The sequence below is a fragment of the Nothobranchius furzeri genome, chromosome 2 (assembly GCF_043380555.1).
Source record: "Nothobranchius furzeri strain GRZ-AD chromosome 2, NfurGRZ-RIMD1, whole genome shotgun sequence".
NCBI lineage: Eukaryota > Metazoa > Chordata > Actinopteri > Cyprinodontiformes > Nothobranchiidae > Nothobranchius > Nothobranchius furzeri.
In genome coordinates this window covers 54,210,185-54,232,389 of record NC_091742.1, presented here as the reverse complement: position 1 = coordinate 54,232,389, position 22,205 = coordinate 54,210,185, and the positions used below count along the sequence as shown (strand labels likewise).

Below are 22,205 nucleotides of genomic sequence, written 5' to 3'. Positions count from 1 at the left end.
AACAAAAAAAAACCTCCTCCAGCATTCCTTCAACTAGTTCATGCCCAGTTCAGTTATCAGAAGAAGTAGCGCATCTAGCGGGGGCTCATAGAGAGCGGTATGCTAACTAGCTTACCAACGTTAGCTTACGCTCTCTCTGCAGCTGTTCACCGATGTAAACTTGTTGCTGACTTTGCCTAAATTCACCCCTCTGGATTTATAGCTATGTTGTAAACAGCGTTTCACTTTACACCAAAGCTGATTGTTAAAACGTCCCGATCTCTACCAGCTTCTGTTGCTGGTGGTGTTACCGGGTTCAGCTGCTGCTCTCACACCGGAATGAGAAGTTCTCTGAACGCCGACGCTCATATAAATAAATAACATCATTTTTAACACACATCAGAGCTTTAATGTTGTTAATAATTGTCTCGCTTTACACTACAGTGGACGGAGCGCAGCCTCCGTGGTGAAATACCATCCATCAGGATTATCAATAACTCGTATAAACACATCACATTTATCCCTGTCCCTGTCTTCCTTGTGAAATAAATGAACGTTAATCTTACCCGTTAAAAACATGTTCGCTGCAAATCTGAGGCCTGCTAGTCCGCTTGATTGATCGCTGCAGTTCATCTCCGTCCTCAGTCTCCATCAAAGTTATTAAAAAGAAAAAACGAGTTGAGTTTACGTCCGTGTCTGTTAGTGCAGCCGACCACGCAGCAAGCTAAAACCATTTTACTGTCAAATCAACTCAATAAAAGCCGTAAAAGGCTACAAACTGGCTTGTTTTGACTACCTTCACTGGAGTTTCTACGGGTGTAAACGGTCTTTTTGCCGTCCATTATGGCGAAAGGGGCGGTCACATGAGTGGCGTGACGTCACGTGCAAAGGGTCAATATGTCAGGTGGGGCCTTTGACTCCTCCCCTCTCCTTGGACTTCTTTTGATGCTATACATCTTCGTCTCCCCTCCCCCTCCCACACCTGGTGTGGAGTGCGGTGCCTTGGTCTGCCTGAGTGTTCATGGCTCCCGGGTCGGGGGTTTAAGATTTCTGGGTCCCTGGGGTCTGCTGGGTCCCCGGCGGGGGTGGTCGCCCCTGGGTTGCTGGGTCCCGGGCTCGGCCAGCTGGGGGGTGGGAGGCTGCCGGCGGGCCTGTGGGCTTGCCGCTGATATCTCTCGGGACTCTGCCGGCTGCTGGTTGTGGCCCCCCGAGGCGATCCTCTGCTCCTCTGGAGGGGGGCGGGGGCTTTTCTGGTCGTGGTCTCCTTGGGGTCCCTGCGCTCTGGGCAGATCCTGTATCTCTGGGACTTGGAGCTCCCTCCGTCTCCTACACATCTTTGGAGGGCAGATCTGTGGCCCCTCACACTCTCTATTGGACGCTCCTAAAGAGAAACCTTACATAAACAAGCGCGTGTACACACACAGGTGCTCACATGGTGCTCTCATAAGTATGGACTTGGGCACGTTCAACACATGTCTTAAGGCTGTGGTTGGCACTAAATGCACTGTGATTTATTATCGTGTGATTGTTCAGTTAAACAATGTTGATTTTATATTTCTTCATCACAACTTTTGTCTTTTCCTTTCTCTTTCACCTCTGTCTCCGTGTCTGGTCGGAATTAAAAAGCATCCAAAAGCAATAATAATAAAGTTTTAAGTATCAGGCGTGACATTAAAAGCAGACGCTTTGATGCTCCACCTGAGAGTAAATCTGTAAGGCTTGTCACCAGCATTCAGACATCAATTCTGTTTGCTTCACAGCCAGACAGGACACGAGGAAAAAAAACAAGAAAAAAAAACAAGGTGAAACAAATATTTTTTATGCTAAAACAGCTTTTTATTACTTAATTTTATTTTACATTATTTAATGCAATATTGATGTTCGCAGGAAGTCCTAATGTTCTATTACGGTAATGTTTCTGTTAACAACTTCATATTTGCTTAATGATTCAGATTCATGATGACAGTCAGATCCTCGCTTCGTTTGTGTCTTTCAGCTTGTGAAACAATGCCAGGCCATGCTGGATGCAGGCAGAGTCTACTGCCAGACCAGCAAGAGCTTCGTCAATGGCCTTCGGGAACTGGGACACCAGTGCTGTAGAGACAAGATGATGGAGGTGAGAAGATCATGCTGACATGAAAGTCATATAATATTAATACTTTAAAAAAACTGCATAAACTTTGGCTTTTGTGTACAATTACAAAAGTGTATTGATTAAAAAAGTGGAAAACCAACACTTTAGTCATTGCATAAAGGTAATAATAGGAGTAACTACAGCCTAATTTGGGATGTCTGCCCTTCAGAACTGCTTGGACAAATTTTCCAGCAAGCTGTCTGTCATCCTGGAGGCAAACGGGGTGAGTTTGTCTTTGCATCGACTTCATTCCAGTCATGATTATCAGCTGCAGTATGTGGTCATGCAAGGCTGCAGCTCAGAGATGATCCCTTTGGATCTGACGTTTCCAGTGATCTGTGTTAACTGTGAAGGCTCTTTTTGTTCCCGACCCCCTTTAGGAAGTGATCGAGACAACGCAAAAAGCAGTGAAGATGAAGCTGCAGACCTTTGTTAAAGAGTAAGTGAGATGGGTGTCCTGGCCCTCCCTGTGTGTGTTTAGTCTAATCTAAGCTCGTGGTTTTCTGTCTCAACAGCAACCATGTAGTTTATGCAACACTTTGAGACAATGTGGCTCCAATAATTGTTTACCAACTACTAACCACTCATCCAAACTTTGCATCAGAGTCTGATCTTGTTAGTTTAAATATTTTGGGAGATTAGATACAGTGAAATCATTATTAGCCTGAAGTCAGGCATGTCCAAAGTGCATCCGGGGACCATTTCTCCATCAGGGCACTGATCTAAACCTACAGTAGGGTTTACGCCACGAACCCCCATATTGACGCTTCCTGACTTTTTAGCTGGTTGGATCAAGAGTATCTGGCTGCAGACATCAGCTGGCGTCTTTGCCGTGACAGGAAATGACGTATCCGGAAAAACAAGTGTCATTACCTTCGCCGGAAGTCATTACCTTTGCCGGAAGTAGTTTTTTTTTCGGGTCATTACCTCTGCCGGAAGTGGTTTTTTTTTCTTGAATACGCTTTATTGACAAAGCACAAAAGTAGTTTGGATTTGTCAAAACCATACTGTGTCGTTTTTCTCTTCGATTTGTACACATTTAAGAGAAAAATTACACGGTGGGTCATTACCTTAACCAGAAGTCATTACTTTCACTGGAAGTAGTTTTTTAAAAAACAAAACTTACCGGAAAAAGCTTTTTATTTCGGATTTTTTTTTCTCTTCAGATCTGGACCGGCAAACTTAAGTTACGTTGTTACCTGCGTTGCATGAAAATTGAATATTAAATCCCTTTGTTCTTCAGACAGGGAATTTTTATGACAGTAGCACATACATACATACATATACATATATATATACACACACATAAATGTATATATACACACACACAATAAAAGGCTGTAAAGTGAATTAAAAAAAAATTTGGATAAAATGAGAACACGTTAAACTAAGACTTTTCAAAATGTGCAAACAAAATAGTACTTGCTAAATATTCAGTTTTATTGTTAAGCCCAAGATGAACTTTTGACCTACACCAATTGCTAAAGTACAGGACTCCCAGAAGCAGTGAAAAACATTTCAGCAACACTCCTCTCTCACCAGCAACAAAAATTAGTTATTAAATATCCATAACACTGTCCTATATGTGTATCACAGCAGCTCATTGCAACAGAATTTAACTACTACAGCTGATAACTATTTAGCTAGTTGGTATTTATTTTGAGTGAAAGACAATAAAACCAAAGAAACACTTGATTTCACAACCATTTTATTTTGGGTACAAATGAATTTGCTGAAGCATGGCTTTCTCAGCTGCATATCGATTCATCCCCTCCCATTTTTCCAACACTTTTATTGTTACCTGAAAAACCTGCAGGATTACTTCAACGTCGCCGTCTTCCTCCGCTTGTCCGGGTCCGGGTCGCGGGGGCAGCATCCCAACTAGGGAGCTCCAGACCGTCCTCTCCCCGGCCACCTCCACCAGCTCCTCCAGCAGGACCCCAAGGCGTTCCCGGACCAGATTGGAGATGTAACCTCTCCAACGTGTCCTGGGTCGACCCGGGGGCCTCCTGCCGGCAGGACATGCCCGAAACACCTCCCCGGGGAGGCGTCCAGGAGGCATCCTGACCAGATGCCCAAACCACCTCAACTAACTCCTTTCGATCCAGAGGAGCAGCGGTTCTACTCCGAGTCCCTCCCGGATGTCCGAGCTCCTCACCCTATCTCTAAGGCTGAGCCCGGCCACCCTACGGAGGAAACTCATTTTGGCCGCTTGTATCTGCGATCTCGTTCTTTCGGTCGTTACCCAAAGCTCATGACCATAGGTGAGGATTGGGACGTAGATCGACCAGTAAATCGAGAGCCTGGCTTTCCGGCTCTGCTCCCTCTTCACCACGACAGATTGGTTCAGCGTCCGCATCACTGCAGACGCTGAACCATTCCGCCTGTCGATCTCCCGATCCCTCCTACCCTCACTCGTGAACAAGACCCCGAGATACTTAAACTCCTCCACTTGAGGTAGGACCTCTCCCCCGACCCGGAGTTGGCAAGCCACCCTTTTCCGGTCGAGAACCATGGATTTGGAGGTGCTGATCCTCATCCCAGCCGCTTCACACTCGGCCGCGAACCTACCCAGCAAGAGCTGAAGGTCAGAGCTGGGTGAAGCTAGGAGGACCACATCATCCGCAAAAAGCAGAGACGAGATTCTCCTGCCACCAAACTCTGTTAAGGATTACTTCATACACTGTCAAATGTTTTCGAAAAGTAACTTTTATACCAATCACTGCTGAAGCCTGCGTTGTACCTCTGGAACAAGGACATCAAACACCAAGTCCAGAAACTGGAACTCTCTTCTTTATTAGTTTATCTATTCCTGAGCATGAACCAATCCGCTCTGCCAGCTCGTCAACCTATAAAACACGTTAACATAATAATGAACAAAACGTTCCTCTCAGCATTAGACAACGGACCCAGGTGGCCCACTGACCACGCATCCACATAAATAAATGTGATGCAACTTATTGTAAGTCAGTATACATTTACCTGTGCATCAGCAAAGTGGAACATCAGTGGCTTTAGTCTGCTTTAATTTAAGCGAGACACCTGGATTGTGCCACAGATACATGAGGCCAGACTTCACTCCACCGCTGCAGAGATCCTTATACACAGTCTGAGTAGAGACAAGAGTTAAAAATAAGCAACATTACCACAGATAACAAGAGATTGCATTATCCTATGTCCAATTTTAGAGTCTTAATTTATTATAATTAAACATTACCTTGATTTCACCATCTGAAATCACTGCCTGGGTTCCATTTTTCAAAGCCTCGATTGTCCTGTAATTTAGATAAAAATACATCTTATTAGCAAATGAAGAATACAAGCACATGTAAGGAGTTTTGTCAGTGTCACTTGAAGAAGTCCGATATTCATTTTAGATCTATATTTAAGGCCTGTAACTCCTGAATGATTTGCAGCTACATGTGCTTAAATCCGGTATTATTAATATAAACCAAACCCGATCAAAGCAGTCAGTCGACAAAACCATCTATTTTTTATAAGGATAGGATTATTCTGAAACAGAATCAGAAGGAGGGCGGCATTAATTAGAGAAGCGGCTACTATTTCAAAGTTATTGTACCTGTTGCAGGACACCTGATTTGTGCAACCACAGTAGAATGACCCAGCACACCACACACAATAACTGAAAAATATTTAGAGATATTGAAAGCTAAGCTTGTCCAGAAAATACATTTTATTTCTGGGTGCACAGGACCAGTTCCAGTGTGGGCCAGATGCTGAAAAATAAATTCATAAATCTGTCTTTTTGAAGTTTCACAAATCAGAGGAAGGTTTCACAAATCACAAACTATGTTTTATGCATTCTGCTACGAGCCCAGAATAATCTAAAACAGGTTTGAAGAGTGTATGTGTTGTAGGTTTTGAGCTAGAGCAGAATAAAAATGGTCAGAGTAGAGAAAAATTGGGTGTATTAGCCCTTTAGCCATTTCCCGAATCGGAAGCTAACTTTAGCCTCGTATGAAAACTAGTGATTGAAACCACTTACAAATCTCTGAAAATCTATGCTTTTTAATTAAAAAAGGGTATTAATAACGTTTCAGTCAAGTCAGTATTAGAAATCGTGGTCTTTATATCATATCTAAATTATATATATTTAAAATTATTACTTTAACTGTTTTAACAAACAGGGAGACCAGAAAAATCAAATAGCTAAGTTAAAGCTAAGCTACAATTGCTGATAGCTTTATTTATGTAGCTTTTGTGTTAGCTAGCTTGTGATCTCCCTGCATTCGTTTTAAGACTGCGTGTTAATATTGATACAATTAGCTATGAAACACGGTGCCTTTGCAATAATTCTCTGGTAAAGCTTTAAACGCTACAGTGCCTACATTTAAGAACTAAGAACGGTTGCAACAATTAGTTAATTTCATCCTTATCTTTCTTTCTTTATCTATCATCCTTATCCTTACCTTTCCTCAATTGAAACCCGCCGAGTATGGTTGAAACAAAAACAACGTAGCGGCCGCCAAAAAAAGACCAACTTCCTGCCGAGGTCTTTCGCTCGTCGATTTTCCGGTAAAAGTAATGACACGCCATCTTGCTCTCGACACATCAGCTGATGTCTGCAGCCAGGTCCTACTCGGTTGGATCACCTCTGGGTTGCAGTACAGTTTCTATTCTCTATTGTGTTTTTTGAAGCTACCATTGCAGAACTTGCCTAGGATAATGCCAACAAGATCACCCAGGCCTTATTTAATACGCCACATTCAAATAAAGACAACGGTTGTGAATAGTGAATATGAATTAATGTGAGTTAACTAACTCTTGCTTTGGCTAGATGATGATACGAGCTAGCCAAAGTTAGCACAGTGTTGATTGTAATCAGAGGTTTAAAGCTATGGCGGAGGATCCCAGAAAACATTTGGACGTTTAATGACAGTTGAAACTACGTCAGACCGACATGCTTCCTCATGGTTGAAAAATAGTTCCAAAATTAAAGTTGAAACGACGTCTTTTCTGGCCGTGACATAAACGTCTTTAATGAAATCTTGAAAATATGACCAAATTTCAGGAGGAATTTCCTTGCTAAGGCCACACAAATTGTATCATATCCTTGTGATTTCTTCCTCTTCCATCCTCACAGAGATGTTCGTCGATTTAAGGATGTCCGTAAAGAGTTTGAGCGCAGCAGCGAGACCCTGGAGGCAGCGCTGTCCAGAAATGCTCAGGCTCCACGAGGAAAACTTCATGAAGTGGAGGAGGCGAGTAACACGTTGCTAAATGCGCGCAAGTCCTTTCGGTCAGAGGCTCTGGACTACGTCTTGGAGGTGAGAGAATCACCCTTTAACTTCCTCACCATGAAAAATGCTATTAAAAATGTCTCCTTTTGCATTTTTTGATTTGGGACAATAAGGGCATTAGTATAATGTACAGTAATTAGTAATAAAAAAATAATTGCAGTGTATTTCTATTATGATTTTTCTTCAAACATCTCCATATTTAAAAAAAAATTTTTGGTTTAGCATTTTTTTCTTGTTAAGTTTTTTTAATGCTTCAATGAGCTGTAGGGACTTAAGATATGGTAAAGGGCTACAGAATATACATCAAGTTTGAAACTATACATTTACCTTCATTAAACCTCCAAGAATCTTTAATTTTGTTGACAAAATATTTTTGATTTTTTTGTGACGAATGAATTTTGGCGAACAAAAATTTTTATTTGTACTTTTATAAAGACTAAATTATGATGAATGACATTTTCACTGGCGTATAAAAGACGACAAGGAAAATGGACAGTAACAAAAATCCCATCAGAAAACAAAAAAGATGGTAGAACAAAAATAAGAACCAATCAGCAAATTGAACAGGCGGTACTAAACAAGAAAAGAACCAATCAGAGCAAGAAGCCAGCCACCATTTGAACAAGCGTGCGCTAACCACAGACATGCCGGTAACATCTGACCATTTTATGTCTAAAAGGAGAGTTTCCTTTGGTCGTGTGTAACCACTTCTTCTTCTTCAGATCAATGTCATTGAGGCCAAGAAGAAGACCGACATTTTGGCAGCGGTGAGTTCAAATCAGATCTGGTCTTCATTCAGTTTCTTCATAAACTAAATCGCCTGTGTGTCGGGTCCATTATAAGGTGTTTACGATAGGACAGGTGTTCTGTCTTTAATGTCAACACTGTCTAATGCTTCCTGTCAGATGTTGTCCCTAATGGAGGCCCAGGCCCAGTTCTTCCAGCAGGGCCACCAGTCTCTGACGGAACTGGAGGAATATCGACATAAACTCAACGAAGAGGTAATCTTTTATTTTTCATGATCTTACTGCAGAAAAGTCATCCGTATTAAATGATTTTTATAGTCAAAGAAAAACGTCTTTGACCTGTTATTGACTGAGTTCTTGTAGTGATTTGAAGTCAGGGAGCCTCATCGTTAATAGGAGCAACGTAGTTGTTAGAGCCTGAAGCACATTGGATATGAGCCACGTTTCTGTCAGTGAGTGACTTTTTCTCAGAGAGCTCTTCCAGATTGTCCTACGGCAGCTTTGGAAAACCAGGAAAACCCAGAATCCTCTGCAATGTAATCTGATGAACTCGTTGAAAGAACACAGTCTAGATGTGTTTTCTGTCTGTTGGACCGTTAACTTTTTATTAGTCTTTGCAAACCAGTTCTCTAAAACTCTGTAGAGGTCAGGGTTTTAATAGAAGGAAGCATTTAGAGAAACTGCATAATAATCTACAGGGCTGTATGAAGAGATGTCATATTAAACAATATTATTTATTGAAACAACAAAAATAGTATACTTTATATGGTTTTTGCAAGATAGACTGCTAAATAGCTTATTTTTAGATGGGAAGCCCAAAATGGCATTAGAACACTTTAACCAGAAGAACGACAGAATTATGTTTGTTTTCTATAATTACCACTGTGTTGTTGGTGATAACACCCAAATGTTGGGGGTTTTGTTGTAAGCCTTCCGGGTGGCGTCTCTGAGGTTGGGGCAGAGGCACAAGATGACATCACATTTCATCGTGACAGGAAAAAGTGAGCAACAACAGGAAATATTTGACATGTCTGTGTGAGAGAGAGAATGTGTGTGTTTTAGTTGCAGCTCGGTGTCTGCAGAACCTGGAAAAAGTAGACATTTTTGCATGTCACTGCTGAGTTATTTGGCTTTAAATCCTAGGAATTTAAAAGCAGACGGGCTGGAGTAAACCTTGTTGTGTCAGCAAGAGGACAGAAAATAGAAATAACAGAAGGGATGTAGATGTCAACTGCCAAGGGAGAACAGGAAGAGCCCATGTGATTTTTCATTCTTCTGTAGACACAAGGCAATTGTTTTAAAATTAAGTGTTGCTAGTTTTACAGCTTTCTAGCAACTGAGTACAGAGCCAGCCTACGGTATTTGCAACTGCTTGGAGCCTCCACACCACCAGGGGGCCCCCAAGAGCATCAAAATGATGAGAGATGAAAATATTTTCATTGCTTTCAAATAATAATTATACAAGTAAAAATGATAAATGTATTATTTTCAATGATCTTGTTTTTTTCATACAGTGCCATTTGGTTTGTAGCAAGATCATGTTGCACTTTTTACACATCTGTTCCTAAATTTAAGAACAAAAGAAAGTAAACTTGATTTGTTTACTGTTAATTTAGTGTTTGCTAATGTTACCTTCAAATAGTTGAATTAATAAACCATGCATGGATAACATTCTGCATTTCAAAATGCAAATTAACTAGACCATTTATTTTGATTTGCTGCTCCTGTAGCCTTAATAACACCGATATGATGTAAGCTAATTTAAAAAAGACGCTAATGATAGCTGGTATGTTACACACATAGTATAGTCTAGAAATGAAGAATTATCTGGGGTTGACTTCTTGGTATGAAGGGCCCCAAAGGAAGATCTGCTTGGGGCCCCACAAAGCCTGGGACCGGCCCTGAGTGAATAAATCTTTTTTTTTATTCTTACATTTAAATGAATATATTTTTTAGAATATCTAGATTTGAATTCATGAACCTTACTATACAGCTTGTTGTTTAAAGGTTCTACTATCCCCAAGCAGATTGTGGTTTTATAATCATGTATAGCCAGTAGGGAATGTATAAAGTGTTTGTTTTTTTTTTTTTTTTTAAAGAAAGGTTCCAAGATTGTGTCCTCTCCTTTCAAGTTTGGTGCTACAAGAGGATTATTAATAAACATTTGGAAATTTATGGTAAATTTATATTCTACAGTTGGAAAACCAAGGTAAACTGTCCTCTCAGATCTCTGCTAATACTACCTAAAGGTGCAGTACACTGAAAAAAATATTTAGAATGATTATTTCTGATTAAAATCGATCACTCTGAGTTTTCCATGCAGGCTGAACATGAAAATAGTCTCCTACGGCTCTCTCCTGCATGAGCTTCTGATAGAAAATAGATGGTGAATCTCTAGGAATAGAAAATCCTGACAGATCTACATCATGCTGTCACTTAGCATTCATGGACTCACCCATCTTGACTCACAGCAGGGAAGGATGTTGTTGGTTTAACGTCCAGGAAACAGCAGAGAACGTGTCTGCTGGAGAAAGCTAACTGTTAGCATAAGCAACTCCACCACACAGCAGAACTCCTCAAAGTTGGTGTTATTTGTAGAGATAAAACGTCAACGTTAAAGAGAAAACAGAGTCAGTGACAGTCATGTCGCTGTTAGCCCATCAGAGGCGAGACTTCCAAATATCAGGAAATTAGACTCCAAATCCTACTGTCTGAAGCTCAGCTGTGACGTGAATCACTTCTAGTTCCTTAAACAAGCACATTTGTGCTTTTTCCCCCTTCGAGTACAATTACAAGGTATTCATTCCTACTAGAGACCACTACACATGTATTGATTGAACAAGTGTCTCAAAGCTTTAAAACTTCAAACTGAGACGGAGAAAAACACTGTCGAAATACTGAATGTGATGCAATATAGCACTAGAATATTATCAGTAAGCGCTTGTGTAGGCATATTAAAGGTAAAATGTCTAATTTTGTTTGTGTAGCATACCCAATTTGTCTTAGACGCTGCTCGAGAGAAGAGAGACATGGAGCAAAGACACGCAGCAATCAAGAAAAAGGTACATTTGTCAAAAATGCAACAAAAATTTCTAAAGGCCATGTTGGTATCCCCACTAGATTGTTTCATTGTGGTTTCAATGAATTTAGTTATCAGGTTTTGAAAAGAAACTAGGCTTTCGCTGGTTTTACTGCACTGCCTTCATTCCACAAGACTAATTATATTATGAAAAACTATCTAACTACATTAGAGATTACTGGAGGAAGCTTAGACAAGTTATTGTTGTTACACGCAGTAGTTTAAAGAGTTAGTTCAGGTCTTTCTAATGTCTCACCTGCTGTAGGAGGCTCCGTGTCCAAGACAAGCCAGAACCCTCAACCCCAACTCCTACATGCATACTCACGTTAAATGTGATCACTCACAAGCTTTATACAGACTTTTATATGGACTTCTGAGTGTTATTGGGATTTTATAAATATAATTTTTACAAATAAAATCTTGCTAACTTCACAACCTCAGCACGGACAATCTTGCGAGGACCCCCTTGAGATTCCCGGACCCCAGTTTGGGAATCGCTGCTCTCATCCCATCTTTACCATGAAATTTGCACCACGTTGTTTACCATCATTCTGAAAATATTTGGATACACAAATAGCAGCATCACCAGCTAGCTGTAGCACGAGATTATTTAAATAATATATCTAAATTAATAATAATATTAATGCAATTCGAAACCAAATAGTAATGTAACTCTTTAAAATTGTGTTTGCATGAATTGCAAAAAAAACAACTCACTAATATTTATTTTAAAGAGTTACTAGTTTCTCTTTAACTCTTTTAGGACATGTCCTATGACGACTCAATAATGGACTTCAATGCCGACTCTGCTAATGGGATTGCAATGGAAGGCTACCTCTATAAGAGGGCCAGCAACGCCTTCAAGACCTGGAGCAGGTGCAACATTTAACACCAAATACACATTTACGTGTCCACAAGAAACAGTTTGCTTACTGTCCAGAACACAGACTCCAAGGTCATTTCTTTTGCTTTTTCTCCACTCCAGACGATGGTTTTCAATCCAGAAAAATCAACTGGTGTATCAGAAGAAATTTAAGGTAAATTTTAGCGACTGCAGTCTTAAAGCTGCTTATGTGATAGCATGCACTGTCTTTACCTGCGTGTTCTTCCTGTCCATGACTACTAAGGACCAGCCTACCGTTGTGGTCGAAGACTTGCGTCTTTGCACCGTCAAGCCCAGCTCTGAAAACGAGAGGCGGTTCTGCTTTGAGGTTGTGTCGCCTTCAAAGTGAGTTTGCGTGGGCGCGTGGCCTTGTGCAGTTGTTGCTTATTTGTATTTGAGCCATGTTGTGCAGTTTCTATTAGTCTCAAGTGTGTGGATTCACCTCGTCCTGCAAGCGAGGTGTGTGTGGTGGTGTGTCGGACAACTTGTGCTGAAGAGGAAACCATCTATGTGTGTGTAGATGTTGTTTGTTGCAGGCAGACTCAGAAAGGCAGCAGCAAGCTTGGATCAGCGCCGTCCAAAACAGCATCGCCTCAGCCTTTCAGGAGCGCAGAGAGGATGCTCACAGTCCAGTGAGGACACACACACACACGCGCACACTGAAACTCAACTTAAACATGATCCTTATATCTTTTTCAGTGGATGTTAAACTGAGGTATTTCGCTTTCACAATCCTACTGCGTTTCTGTTGTTAGAGACAACGCTGCAGTTCGATGTCAACGAATATTTTAGGGGGAGGAGGCGGCGGAGGAGGCATGGATCAGGAGGATGAGGACTGCAAGGCGCTAACGGAGATTCAGGGAATCCCAGGAAACCGGCAGTGCTGCGACTGTGGAGAACCCAGTCCTGACTGGGCCTCCATCAACCTGGGGATCACACTGTGTATCGTCTGCTCAGGAATACACAGGTAGAGTCACAACTGTGTAAGGACATTTGAACACACAGCAGTATTTAAATCCAGTGGGTTTATGAGTAACCCATCACCAGCTCTAGGTGGTAAAATTAGAACTGGTACATGACAACCACCCAACAGTTCACACACTTCACTGCACGGTGGAGCAGTGGTTAGCACTGTTGCCTCGCAGCACGAAGGTCGCAGGTTCGAAACTCGGCTGCGGCCTTTCTGCGTGGAGTTGCGTGTTCTCCCCATGCATGCGTGGGTTTCCTCCGGGTACTCCGGTTTTCCCCACAGATCACAACATGCCCTACAGGTTAAACATTGTAAGTCGCTTTGGATAAATAAATAAACATAAACTTATCAGAGCAGATCAACAAACGGTAAAGAGCAAACATTTTTTCACATACGAATAATAAAACTGCCCTCTTGTGTTGTCGAGCTGAAGGTCTCACCCACTCACCTGCACATACCTGTGGTGTTTTGTCAGGGACAATTTAATTTGTTCAAATGGAGGAGCGTGACAGAAATCTCATACAGACTACAGCCAGAAGAGGGCGCTTTCTCTGCATCAGCATCTATTTCTGCGTTTCCCTCCTGTGTCTAGTTAGGTCAGTGCTAAAGTTTCAAACGTAAAAGTAAAACTGAACATCATCATTTTCCGGCTCTTGGAGAGTACAGACACTTTTTTCCTCCTCTCCTCCCTATCTTATCCCCAAGGCTCTTTGTCTGTCTTTGGGTGGACGGCGCTTCTGCATTTTTTCTGTAAACTGGAAATTATTAAAAATGGACCTGGTCAGTTGGTCTCTCAACGCAATTGACAAAATTTTTTCAACGATCAGAACGGGAGAAGGGACTCCCGGTTGCCCCTCTTGGACAGAGCCAGCTGGGCATATCATGGACTCCTGGAAACAATGGAACCTGATATGCCTCTCTCAACTGTCTGTAGAGGATTCTGAAGATGTTTGGATATTCGTGGTGTTGGTGTCAGGTTTCCTGCTTTTTTGCCTGAGTGGTTATCTGGCTTACCGGAAAATGAATGAGCTGTTGAGGAATATTGGCTCAATCCCGGAGCTCAGGGATGGATTACACCGTGCTGTGAACGCACAGACTCATATAATTGTTGAGATGAGTCGTAAGCTTGGGACTCTGGATGAGATTCAGACTCTGGCACAGAAGTTGGATTCGATCAAGGAGCGAGTGGACGAATCAGCATGGATTGGGATAGATTAATTTACGCCATTATTGGATCTAGAGGGGTTGTAGATCAACAGAACTTTAAGGCAGAGAGGAAATCATCTCTGTCTGGCCCCAAAAATAAGTTCTTATCTGAATCTGGTGCCCTTGAGCCTGTGAGGCTGAAACCCTCAGAAGAAATGTGAAATGCTGTCGTCGCCATGGCAACTCTGTCTCCCTATCTTAGCCTGAGCAGGACTGCGACTGGTGAAGGCCGTTGAATCATTCCCGGAGTCACTGTGCTCTCTAAACCCAATGACCTCCCTCCCCTGTCCAAACAGAGGTGACGAGCGCTACTTATCACGGCTGCATGCACTGATGTTTGGAGAGTCCTCTACCCTACCTCCCCACCTAGTGGACACTTATGTTGTGTGATGTCTGAAGTCTGTTGCATATCTGTCTGAGGTGTTTTTTGCAGAGCAAAGCTGCCCTCCCTGTGGAGGGTAACTCTGAAGTGCCTTTTTTTCCCTCCACCTGAACCAATCCTCATATAAACCCCTCTGACCTCTATTAAGGTAGCGGGACTCGGGTTGCGAATGACCACAGTCACCAATTCTTGTCATATGTTTATGCCTATGTATGTATGTCTGATCTCAGAATTGTGTGTACTGAAACTCTTAATTTCCCTCTGGGATTAATAAAGTATCTTTGAATTGAATTGAATTGAAAAACTGACATGTGTCCTAATGTACCACAACGTCTCCACTTGAGTGGTCCATGGATCAGCCTGATCCTCACTAAGATAGTTAAACAAGTTCAGACACTCACACGCACAAGCTGTGTTTTAAAGAGAACATATTATGAAAAAGTCCCCATTTGCATTTTGTTAATAATAATAATAATAATAATAATTATAATTATAATAATGCATTGAACTTATATAGCGCTTTTCAAGACCCCCAAAGACGCTTTCACACACTCTCAGATTCACACACTGCTAGTGATGGTAAGCTACTTGTAGCCACAGCCGTCCTGGGGAGGTCTGACAGAGGCGAGGCTGCCATTTGGCACCGTCGGCCCCTCTGACCACCAGTTGTCACTGCCTCTATGATTACATCAAACAGGAAAATAACATTTTCTTTGAGTGTTTGGTTTTAGGAATTATGCCTAAAATGAGCCGTTCCACAAAGTCTCCATTTGTGATGTCACAAACAGAGACTTTTTGAAACAGCATAGAAACCACACCTCTCCTGTCAATGCTGGAGGAGCAGCGGCTCTGCTCAGAGCCCCTCCCCGATGTCAGCTGTTCAGTCAATTGACCTTTTGCATCTATGTCACCTGATTATGTGGGTCCACCATAGTGGACGTCAGCAGTGAATTACGGGAGTATTGAAAGGAGAGTAAAAGTGACGACTGGGGTGGTTTATTTAGCCAGTTTAGCCTGATTTCTACTTGTTCAAGCCCAGTTTTACTTCTGGGAAGGTTTGGCACACCTAGGTTGGGCTCACAGAGAATGTTGTTTAATAAAGTTAAGTGTCAGCTAGCTTATTAACGTTAGCTTACATTCTTACTGCTGCTCTTCGCCAATGTAAAGAAGTTGCAGTTATGTGATAAACAGATTATTAGAAATACCAAAACAAATTCTGGATCCCTACCCATTTTTTCACTGGCAGGGTCGCTGCTACTCTCACACGGGGCAACATAATATATCTTATAATAATCCTACATTGAAAAAATATTATTTTAATAATTAATTATCTCGCAATTCACTGTAGTGGACGGTGACCCACGTCCTCCATGAGGAAATATAGAATTATCAACACAAAGTAATATAAACACCACATTTATTATTTCAGGTCCATCACAGCCCGTCCTTGTCTTCCTCGTGAAATATATGAACATTAAAGGGATACTAGGCAATTGTGGCTTACTTTTAGCACCCCTTAGTGTCCATTAGTAAAAACAAAAGTAAAACTTAACTCCTCGCTGTGCATTCATTTTTTAACACCTTAATCTAACAGCTGAAATGTCTCCCAGCCTTCATTAGTTTCTACAGAAGCGATTAATCACTAAATCAAACAAATCAGCTGTGTTCACAACAGGGATCGGACCAGCACTCTGAAGTTTCAAGTGCGGTATTGTGCCCGCAGAGGGCGGTGAGGGTCTGAATGAACCATGTAAAATCATTAAACCTGTAAAGGGTCATTTAAGCACATACTGACTCAAGAAAATAATTTAAAAATATGAAAAATTTGCATAGTGTCCCTTTAATCTTACCCAGTAAAATGTGTTTGCTGCAAATCCAAAAATACTTTGAGGGTTGCTAGTTTGATTAGTCGCTGTGGTTCATTCCCGTTTTCAGTCATCAAAGTTATTAAAAAAGAGACAAGTTAAGTTGACACCCTTGTCTGTTAATGCAGCCAACAGAGCAGTACCATTTTACCATTTTACTGTGAAATCAACTAAAGAAAATTGACAAAAGGCTACAAACTAGCTTGTTTTGGCTAGCTTTAATGGAGATTCAATGTGTGTAAATGATGTCACTGTCATCCATAATGACTAAGGGGGTGGTCCCATGAGCGGCGTGACATCATGTGCAAAGGGTCAATAGTAGCCTGAGTTGGGATGAGTGGGTGTGGTCAGCTCCAGCTTGTTTTCTTAAAGTGATAGAGCCCTGAAACGGCTCATTTTGGAAGGTACTGAAACTGTCAAGAATAGACTGAAATTGCTTTATGTGAGAGGGAATTTTGGCAAAAAATTTTCATGAAATTTTGTGTAAAGACCACAGTAAAGTTGTAACTTTTTATTAAAGTCATAATATCTGCTTTAATGGTTGCTTCTCCTAACAGGAGCCTGGGAGTACATTTCTCCAAAGTGCGTTCCCTCACTCTAGACTCCTGGGAGCCAGAGCTCATTAAGGTAATTAAACCTTTTAATAGAAACAGCTTCACAAGCGACCTTATGTTGTTTTTTTCTGCAAGCCGAAATCCCAGGTGAGATTAGGAGTTATGCACGGGATAATGTACTGTTTAGGTTTTTCAAAATTCCCTGTAAAAGTTATGTTCATGGAAAAAAGTCACGTAGACTTTGTCTTTTTTTTTTCAAGTTAATGTGTGAGTTGGGAAATTCAGTGATCAACAGGATCTACGAGGCACGGATTGATGAGATCACCATCAAGAAGCCCCATTCTTCCAGTCCCAGGTACAAGTATGTTTCACTGTAAACGCCCGAAACACCAACACTCTGCAAATCGTCAGTGTGTTCTGGATAAACCCATACATGTGTGTTAAAAGGGACTTGGGAATATGAATACTAAAAGTTTGCTTTTTACGTTATTCACTTCCCATCATAACTCACTTGAATTTCTGCATTTGTCTTGATTGTTGAACATTGTTAAAATCCACTTTTTGAGAAGCATTTGGAAACTAGATCAAGTAGTTGCTGTAAAGAATTAGTCGTTTACATCTTACTTATGAACCATAAAATGTGAGATTCCATAGAAATATGAAATCTCAATCTGATGGATCTCTAAATATTTTAACCAGAAGATCAGAACTTTTTATTGCAGGGATTAAGCGACACTTCGTATTAACTCCAAGGAAAGAGAGAGAGTCAGGTTTATAACAGTTAAGAAATTTATTTCTACACAATTTAAACAAGACTAACTTTAAACACTGTGTACTGATGGACTAAGGTGGAGTGAGACGTGATGAATGATGGTGTGTGTGTGGAATGTTGTTATCAGAACCAACGGATCCGGAGAAGCAGTTAGTTCTGAGTGGGAGTGAATGTTTCGCTCTTAACTTTAGTAGGAAATTTATAACACATGAAACGCCATCTGTTGGTCTACGTACCCCAGGGGAAGCCTCCGTTAGATCCAGAATGCCAAGGTCCTCTTGGACCCTCCTTTGTACCGAAGCCGGTAGAAAAGCAGCGGTGCCGACCAAACTAGTCTTGGAATGCTTCCAGGTCACGACAGGTTCACTGGCGTCTCCGAGACCCTGAAGGGGTCGTGAGGTTCAGCTTTTATTCTGAAGGAACCGTTGCGGTCAGGTGTAACGTGCAACAGATTTTATCCAGCTTGTCAAGGTTCTTTATGGCTGAAGAGGAAGTCCGGATGGCCGGTCCGAGACTTCTCTAGAACGCTTTGAACTAAAGAAAAGCTGGCGTGGAATAGTTTTTATAATTGTCATATTTTGGTTTACTGGCAAATCCGAATTTGACATGCAAAAGGGGGTTTATACAAACACCACAGAAAACCACGCCTAGCCAGAAACTAAGGTTCTGATTGGGTGAGACAAAAGGAAATGTGCCGTGTGGCTTTTAGCATTACTCTGTGTCATTAGTGTCTAGAGCAAATGTCCAGGATTATAATAACTTGTAAAATACTACTGATCACAAGATTATAATATCAAGTAATAACATTGTCATTTCACAGATTGATTGAACATTGGGCTCACATTATTATTGGTAATAACAAAGTTGTTGATTATGTGTTTATCAGAAGAGTTCTTCATCTTCGCTTGGTAACAAATGTGAAGCAGTTCAGATGAGCAGAGTGCATGAAAGACCTTGGCCACTATCTCATGTAGATTAGGCTGTCAGAGACTTTATGTCTCTGCTCGAGCAGACACAGCAGATCATGGATTTTTTCTCACTCTTCTGTTTAAGTGTATTAAAAGCCTACAATTCTGTATATTTAATGAGCATCAGACCCACGTGACCACAGAACTAGCTCCAGGGAAAGGCCTCAGTAGAGCCTCGGTCTGGCTTGGAAACTGTTCCGGGATTTTGAGTCTCTGTGTTTCTTTTTTGGATATTATTTGTGCAGTTGTTGGACAAAATGACTTGCTGTGGTATTAATTGCACTAATAGAGCGTCCAAGGAGTCTCCACTTCATTTTTTTTCGGTAAGTAAAATTATATTTATGTATTTTAGGTCACTGCCGAGCTGAGCTTAGATTTTAACATGTACTGTTTAACCATGAAATTTAAGTGTAATAGGGTCAAACCCAGTGCATTTAACATAATGCTGCACTTTAGAAAATGGGTTGAAATATAACATGTTGGTGGAGCTGGGTTCTGACTATCGGCTTGTGGAGCTCTCAGGAGACCGATGTTTTCCACCCGGTTCTCCCCTCCCCGGAGCCCGGTGCATCTCTGTCTGATCGCATTTTCTGTCTGCTGCGCGGGCTGCCGGCTTGTGGAGCTCTGGAATGGAAACCTTTCCACCCGGTTCTCCCCAGCGGCAGCTCTGCACATCTCAGATCGCAGCTGCGCTTGTCTGCTGTGCGGCTGCCGGCTTGTGGAGGTCTCGGGAGACCTCTGTGTTCCACCCAGTTTTACCCAGCGGTCAGCCCGGCGTATCTCTGACTCAGAAGCTCTGGTGTTGTGCACAGTTAACTCCGGTTGTAGCTAGGTCGCTACCTCCGTTAGCTTAGCTCCCACCTCCGCGTTAGCTTTGGGTTAGCTTCAGGTTAGCTTGTAGCTAGTTTGACCGGGTGTCGTCAGTTGATCCCAGCCTTACAGCCACACCCTCAGCTCCTCCTCTCTTCCCTTTTGTGGAATTGTCTGGGCTTGACGGAACCTGTGACACGGTCAAAATGGCGGTGGTGGCCACCTCCCATTTATCTTCAAAAATGTGTTATTGGAGTCTATGGAAACCCATTGTCTAATATTTATATGTTGATGGCGGAGTCTCAGTGATGTGTTGTTGCAGAAGGGTTAGTGTAATATATTAAAAACATGAGCAAACAGTTCCTGTTTTCTTTTATTTCTTGCCTTTCACGAGGACCTAAGTTTCATAAACTTGATTTTAACTCCTCAGCTGCGAGAGTTTAGATTTGTCCTCCAGGAAGCCTGTTTAGAAGATAATCTGTTTCATGGGCCTGTCATAAAGATACTCCTCCTCTAAAGATCTGTGAGGCTGAACACTGCATTTATCAGCAGTCGACAGTTCTTTCTACACACACTTTTAGACTTCCTCGACTCTGTTCTGGGTCATGTTGCAGAAGACAGGAAGTGTCACAGGTACTAGATGGTTGATGTGTCAGCAGGAAACAGCCTTTTTACACATATTGGTGTCTTACCTGATGAGCATTGTCTTATTTTATTGTGAAAGGGAAGAACTGCATGATTTAGATTCCTTTAATATTCATATTTCTATATGAATCAATCTATGACGGTGTTAGCCCTCTTCAGACTAGCCGTTAGCTTGTTAGTCAGAGGTTGCTCAATAAACTATATACAACAGGTGTGATTTTACAGTCTTTTCACCAAAAACTTTAAAAATATGTCTAGATTATCACAAAAGATCGTGTGTTTTGCGCTACAGGTAGAGTCAATATTTAGACTTTATGTCAGATCAGAAATATTTTTGTCAAACGCAAACCTTCTTCTGTTATTTTACAATCAGTTGTCTGAGAAGCCAGCTGCATAAATATGAAGCCTTAATTCTCTCCTGTTCCTTTTTCTCTTTCTGTCCTTCAGAGGCGACAAAGAATCATGGATCAAATCAAAGTACGTTGAAAAGAAGTTTATCCAGAAGCTGCCGGAGATGGGCAGAAACACCCTTCTGAGACGGTCCAGCGCCAGGAGGAACAGAATTATCATACCGGATCGAACCACACAGAGACCGCCTCTCAAACCCAAACCCAACCGAGCCACTCTGCCTCGGCTCACAGGTAAACCCCACGCTCTCACACATCAGTCTATTGTTTGAACGCACAGGTCCAGAAAAATGAAGTCCCTTCAAGGTGTTTTCTGTTTTTATATGCAGTCTTGATGGTGTGTGTTTCTCCTCAGGGCTGAGCCCCAGTGACATAGTTCAGAAGAACAATACACACAAAGGTCAGAAAAAACACACTTTTGTAGACAAATCCAGAGTCTGACTTCTCTAGACTAAGTTTCCAGTTTAATGCCGGGGTCTGTAGCTTCACCAAGGAGAAGGAGGAAGAGGAGATTTGGATATTTGAACAGCTATAACTCCCGCCCCTGTTCCCCCTCCCCTTCTGGGAGGAGCTAGAGGCCACGCCTCGTACCGCTCACACCCAACAGGGAAAAGCTCAGCAGAGAGAGCTAAAACAGTAGGCTGATGTAGCGTAAGATCAAATAAGCTAATCACTTAGCTCTTATACACACATGATAAATCCCTTCTCCTCTTCCAAAGTTAGCTTGAGGTTTACAGACTGACATTAATTGATTGCAGGTTGAGTTGGCATTCAAGCTAGTGCTATATTAGCTTAAGTTGAACTATGTTTTTGTCCTTAAATGGTTAAAAGAAATGTTGAACTGTTTATTGGCTAATGCTAATATATCTATTATCTAATCAGCTATGATATTTTACTTGCCACTTAGTAATAGTTATATCAGATTTTATATATTTGGTGCTAGATGTGTTAAATGTGTTGTATTTTATTGAGAGAAAGCTCTTCTCTGTGCTTTTAAAAAATCTTCCCTCAGTTGAAGAAGAGGAAGAGGAAGATCTAAGCGGTCTTCACCCAGGGGCACTGCTGTACCGCTCAGCAGCCCTGCAGAATTTCCCCGTCATGGCCGACGCTTTGGCCCATGGAGCCGACGCCAACTGGGTCAACTTGGCCGAGGAGTCCAGCACGCCTCTGATTCAGGCCGTCTCTGTGGTGAGGGGAGGTTTAGGTTCACTTTCCCCACCAGTCCTGTTTAATGATTTTATGAAATTAAAATGACTGAACCGGCTGTGATTCACCAGAATGCCCTGGCTGCCTGTGAGTTCCTGCTGCAGAACGGCGCCAACGTCAACCAGGTGGACAGCAATGGGAGAGGGCCACTGCACCATGCAACTATCCTGGGTCACACAGGGTACAACACCCCCAACTTTGCTTCTGTCACACATCAAATCAGATTAGTAAAGGGAAAACTCCTTGGATTTATGCACAGACGAGCCGAAATGATTATAGCTGTCAAGTTCGGTTCGGATGAGGCCGAGATGTGGTAAGCAGGTGTGACCAAAGCGTGG

General features: G+C 41.9%; 1 protein-coding gene across 3 annotated transcripts in view; it reads left to right on the top strand.

Moving 5' to 3' along the window:
- The window catches only part of acap1 (ArfGAP with coiled-coil, ankyrin repeat and PH domains 1), a 240,043-nt gene that overhangs the window by 211,867 nt on the left and 5,971 nt on the right, over nt 1–22,205 (top strand). For 2 of the 3 annotated variants that reach the window (XM_070546541.1, XM_015946884.3), the window contains 18 exons: nt 1,976–2,095; nt 2,283–2,336; nt 2,494–2,552; nt 7,218–7,401; nt 8,097–8,141; nt 8,280–8,375; nt 11,108–11,182; nt 11,963–12,075; nt 12,185–12,236; nt 12,327–12,427; nt 12,603–12,714; nt 12,838–13,049; nt 17,063–17,132; nt 17,320–17,414; nt 20,702–20,895; nt 21,017–21,061; nt 21,674–21,849; nt 21,939–22,048. In XM_070546541.1, coding sequence (XP_070402642.1) covers nt 1,997–2,095; nt 2,283–2,336; nt 2,494–2,552; nt 7,218–7,401; nt 8,097–8,141; nt 8,280–8,375; nt 11,108–11,182; nt 11,963–12,075; nt 12,185–12,236; nt 12,327–12,427; nt 12,603–12,714; nt 12,838–13,049; nt 17,063–17,132; nt 17,320–17,414; nt 20,702–20,895; nt 21,017–21,061; nt 21,674–21,849; nt 21,939–22,048 — 1,892 coding nt within the window. In that variant the 5' untranslated portion in view covers nt 1,976–1,996. Of the gene's footprint in view, nt 1–1,139; nt 1,782–1,975; nt 2,096–2,282; nt 2,337–2,493; nt 2,553–7,217; nt 7,402–8,096; nt 8,142–8,279; nt 8,376–11,107; nt 11,183–11,962; nt 12,076–12,184; nt 12,237–12,326; nt 12,428–12,602; nt 12,715–12,837; nt 13,050–17,062; nt 17,133–17,319; nt 17,415–20,701; nt 20,896–21,016; nt 21,062–21,673; nt 21,850–21,938; nt 22,049–22,205 lie in introns of those variants that run through there. The other variant, XM_070546544.1, reaches the window with a different exon arrangement.